Source organism: Salvelinus sp. IW2-2015, unplaced genomic scaffold (genome assembly GCF_002910315.2).
Source record: "Salvelinus sp. IW2-2015 unplaced genomic scaffold, ASM291031v2 Un_scaffold976, whole genome shotgun sequence".
Classification (NCBI taxonomy): Eukaryota; Metazoa; Chordata; class Actinopteri; order Salmoniformes; family Salmonidae; genus Salvelinus; species Salvelinus sp. IW2-2015.
Window position 1 is genome coordinate 304,543 of NW_019942669.1, and position 4,279 is coordinate 308,821.

Below are 4,279 nucleotides of genomic sequence, written 5' to 3' on the forward strand. Positions count from 1 at the left end.
TAACTAAACAGGCCCTCACTAACCCTGACTAAGCAAGATGAGATTGCATGAGAGACAGAGATGGGGTTAAAATCCAGTCAATTACAAAAGGAAAAAAAAATCAAATTTCAAAGGGAGGGGGGGAGAAATCTAGACCCGACAAATCAATACCGGAGCCATCCATCGTGTTGCCGCTCCATCCTGCTCGACAGTAAGTTCTAAATAAGAGTTGATACGGGTACGGCTGTAGATCACAGTGAACGACAAGCCCCTCTCGTACCCAACGTATTTCTAGCGAGCGACAGACGGGTCAAGGACCCTGTRCCAGTGAGGAACGGCTCAATATTACACAGCAACTCATTGGCAACGGGAACTCATCACATCAATTGGTATGAACCCAGGCTGCATTTGTCTGGAGTGGCTGTCTGTACACAGTGTGTCTTCAGTGTACACAGCCTGTACACAGATGAAAGAACACAGACATTTCCAGGGTCGAATACCGTTGCATCGATTAGAAAGTGAGGCACGATTGATATGAAGATGGAAACAATGTGATTGGTATGGTCTCAACAGACATTTAGCTCTAAGGGTGTAAAATCGCCTGCCTTGCCACTTTGGATGGTAATGTCTATGAACTGACCATCAGTCCTAGTTCTATCTGTACTCAGCTGAAAGAACATAATCCTTTCAAGGGTTTAATGTTGCCCACTCTGGATGACACACCTGCATTGAGAGCCACTCCATTTAAATAGAATGATAGATATGAATGCACTTGTGCTTTAAATTCTATTAGATAGGGGCAATACCATGAATACATGTTGCCTATGTAGCTTGTTTCTGGTCACAGGTTCAGGAATTCACTTAAAACAAAAGCCATAGTCAGTCAATAAATAATATAACACTAGTTATATTGACTCATAATCTGTGGATCATTTTTTTTTAAGATACTGTTGAAGTCAGAAGTTTATATACACTTAGGTTGGAGTCATTAAAACTCGTTTTTCAACCACTCCACAAATYTCTTGTTAACAAACAATAGTTTTGGCAAGTTGGTTAGGACATCTACTTTGTGRGTAACAAGTAATTTTTCCAACAATTGTTTACAGACAGATTATTTAACTTATAATTCACTGTATCACAATTCCAGTGGGTCAGAAGTTTACATACACTAKGTTGACTMTGCCGTTAAACAGCTTGGAAAATTCCAGAAAATTATGTCATGGCTTTAAGAAGCTTCTGATAGGCTAATTGACCTCATTTGAGTCAATTGAGGTGTACCTGTGGATGTATTTCAAGGCCTACCTTCAAACTCGTGCCTTTTTGCTTGACATCATGGGAAAATCAAAGAATCATCAGCAAGGCCTCAAAAGAAAAATTGTAGACCTCCACAAGTCTGGTTCATCCTTGGAGCAATATCCAAAGCCTGAAGGTACCACGTTCATCTGTACAAACAATAGTACCCAAGTATAAACACTATGGGACCATGAGCCGTCATACCGCTCAGGAAGGAGACACGTTCTGTCTCCTAGAGATGAACGTACTCTGGTGCGAAAAGTGCAAATCAATCCCAGAACAACAGCAAAGGACCTTTGAAGATGCTGGAGGAAACAGGTACAAAAGTATCTATATCCACATTTAAACAAGTCCTATATCGACATAACCTGAAAGGCCTCTCAGCAAGGAAGAAGGCACTGCTCCAAAACCGCCATAAAAGCCAGACTACGGTTTGCAACTGCATGGGGACAAAGATCATACTTTTTGGAGAAATGTCCTCTGGTCTGATGAAACAAAAATAGAACTGTTTGGCCATAATGACCATCATTATGTTTGGATGAAAAGGGGGGAGGATTGCAAGCACCATACCAACCGTGAAGCACGGGGGTGACAGATCATGTGTGGGGGTGCTTTGCTGCAGGAGGGCCTGGTGACTTCACAAAAAATAGATGGCATCATGAGGAAGGAAAATGATGTGGATATATTGAAGCAACATCTCAAGACATCAGTCAGGAAGCTTCATTAAATAGTACCCGCAAAACACGAGTCTCTTCGTCAACAGTGAAGAGGTGACTCCGGAATGCTGGCCTTCTAGGCAGAGTTGCAAAGAAAACGCCATATCTCAGACTGGCCAATAAAAATTAAAGATTAAGATTGGCAAAAGAACACAGACACTGGACAGAGGAACTCTGCCTAGAAGGCCAGTATCCCAGAGTTGCCTCTTCACTGTTGACGTTGAGACTGTTTTTTTGCGGGTACTATTTAATGAAGCTGCCAGTTAAAGAATTGTTTAGGCATCTGTTTATCAAACTAGACACTCTAATGTACTTGCCCTCTTGCTCAGTTGTGCACCGGGGCCTCCCACTCCTCTTTCTATTCTGGTTAGAGGCAGTTTTAGCTGTTCTGTGAAGGGAGTAGTACACATTGTTGTACGAGATCTCAGTTTCTTGGCAATTTCTTGCATGCAATAGCCTTCATTTCTCGAGACAAGAATAGACAAATTAATTATTTGTTTCTGGCCATTTTGAGCCTGTAATCAAACCCACAAATGCTGATGCTCCAGATACTCAATAAGTCTAAAGAAGGCCAGTTTTATTGCTTCTTTAATCAGAACAACTTTTCAGCTGTGCTAACATAATTGCAAAAGGTTTTCTAATGATCAATTAGGCTTTTAAAATGATCAACTTGGATTAGCTAACACAACGTGCCATTAGAACACAGGAGTGATGGTTGCTGATAATGGGCCTCTGTACGCCTATGTGTAGATATCCATAAAAATCTGCCATTTCCAGCTACAGTAGTCATTTACAACATTAACAATGTCTACACTGTATTTCTTGATCGAATTGGATGTTATTTTAATGGACCAAAATGTGCTTTTCTATCAAAAACAAGGACATTTCTAAGTGACCCCAAACTTTTGAGCGGTAGTGTGTACAGTATATAAATATATATCCCATTCTTATTTCACCAGTGGAGGGTGTTGAGCTGTCCGACCCTGCAGACATGCTGGACAGGCACAGATGTCTGTTGGCCCTGGCGGCTCTGCGACATGCCAAATGGTTCCAGGTTGGCTCTCAGTTCTACTTAACCTCTCCGTTGTTATTGTAGCCTTATGATCATAGGAACATGAATGAATCAAAATAATCTAATTAWTCAATCAAATGAATCAAAATATAGAATTTATTTGAAATGGCAGCTATCTGCAAACTATAATTGAAAACATTCTTATGATAAAACAATCAATTTCTCTCATACAAAAATGACTAATTAATTTAATCTCTCAATCGTGCACTGTGTAGTACATTAGCCGAGAGAGAGAGAGAGAGCGAGAGAATTGTAAGGCTACAAAAGCAATTGTTTCTTTTGGCTATTCTGAAACCTTCCTGACTGACAAAATATGCTAAAACAATCAATTTCTCTCATACAAAAATGACTCATTCATTTAATCTCTCAATTGTGCTCTGTCAATGCTTACCTTTCTTTTGGCTGTCATGAAACCTTTCTGACTACCATAAATGTCAATGCTTACCTTTCTTTTGGCTGTCATGAAACCTTCCTGACTACCATAAATGTCAATGCTTACCTTTCTTTTGGCGATCATGAAACCTTCCTGACTACCATAATTGTCAATGCTTACCTTTCATTTGGCTGTTCTGAAACCTGCCTGACTGTCATAATTGTAAACCTTTTTTCTACCACTCTCAACTCAACAAAGCAACAAAAACCACAACTTAGTTTCAGGCTATTCGGCTCCATTTACTAACGTTTCATTTACTGACATTATACAGTAGTACTCATATCGTTGTTACCTCCTCTCCCTCTCCTCTCAGGCCAGAGTAAACGGCTTGAAGTCATGTGTCATCATCCTCAGGATCCTGAGAGACATGAGCAATAGACTGCCAGCCTGGGAAGCCCCACTCAAAAAAAAAAAAAAAAAAAAAAAAAAAAAAAAAAAAAAAAAAAAAAAAAACAAAAAAAAAAAAAAAAAAAAAAAAAAAAAAAAAAAAAAAAAAATGGGATTGGCGTGAAGTTTGTCTGTACACAGTCTGTCACAGTCGAAAGGGGTACAACCACAACTGCCTGACTACATGTGAAAATCGGAGGCCTGCCTCCGACCCCCAACCAGCAAATATAGAAAATGCGCTGTAGGCGAGTCAGAGACGGCGGAACGATTTTCTGAGGGGGGGGGGGGGGGGCAGGATTTTTTTAGCCTGATTTAGATATGTTTCTGGTTATAATGTCCGACATTTTGGTAGACTATTTGTTAGTCAACTTGTGTTTAATTAGATACTGTAGATGCAGC

General features: G+C 40.0%; 1 protein-coding gene across 1 annotated transcript in view; it reads left to right on the forward strand.

The window, feature by feature from the left end:
- The window catches only part of LOC112069314 (spermatid perinuclear RNA-binding protein-like), a 228,774-nt gene that overhangs the window by 191,836 nt on the left and 32,659 nt on the right, over nucleotides 1-4,279 (forward strand). The window contains exons 6-7 of the mRNA XM_024136621.2: nucleotides 2,948-3,042; nucleotides 3,807-3,894. Of these exons, the coding sequence (XP_023992389.2) occupies nucleotides 2,948-3,042; nucleotides 3,807-3,894 (183 nt within the window). The remainder of the gene's footprint in view (nucleotides 1-2,947; nucleotides 3,043-3,806; nucleotides 3,895-4,279) is intronic.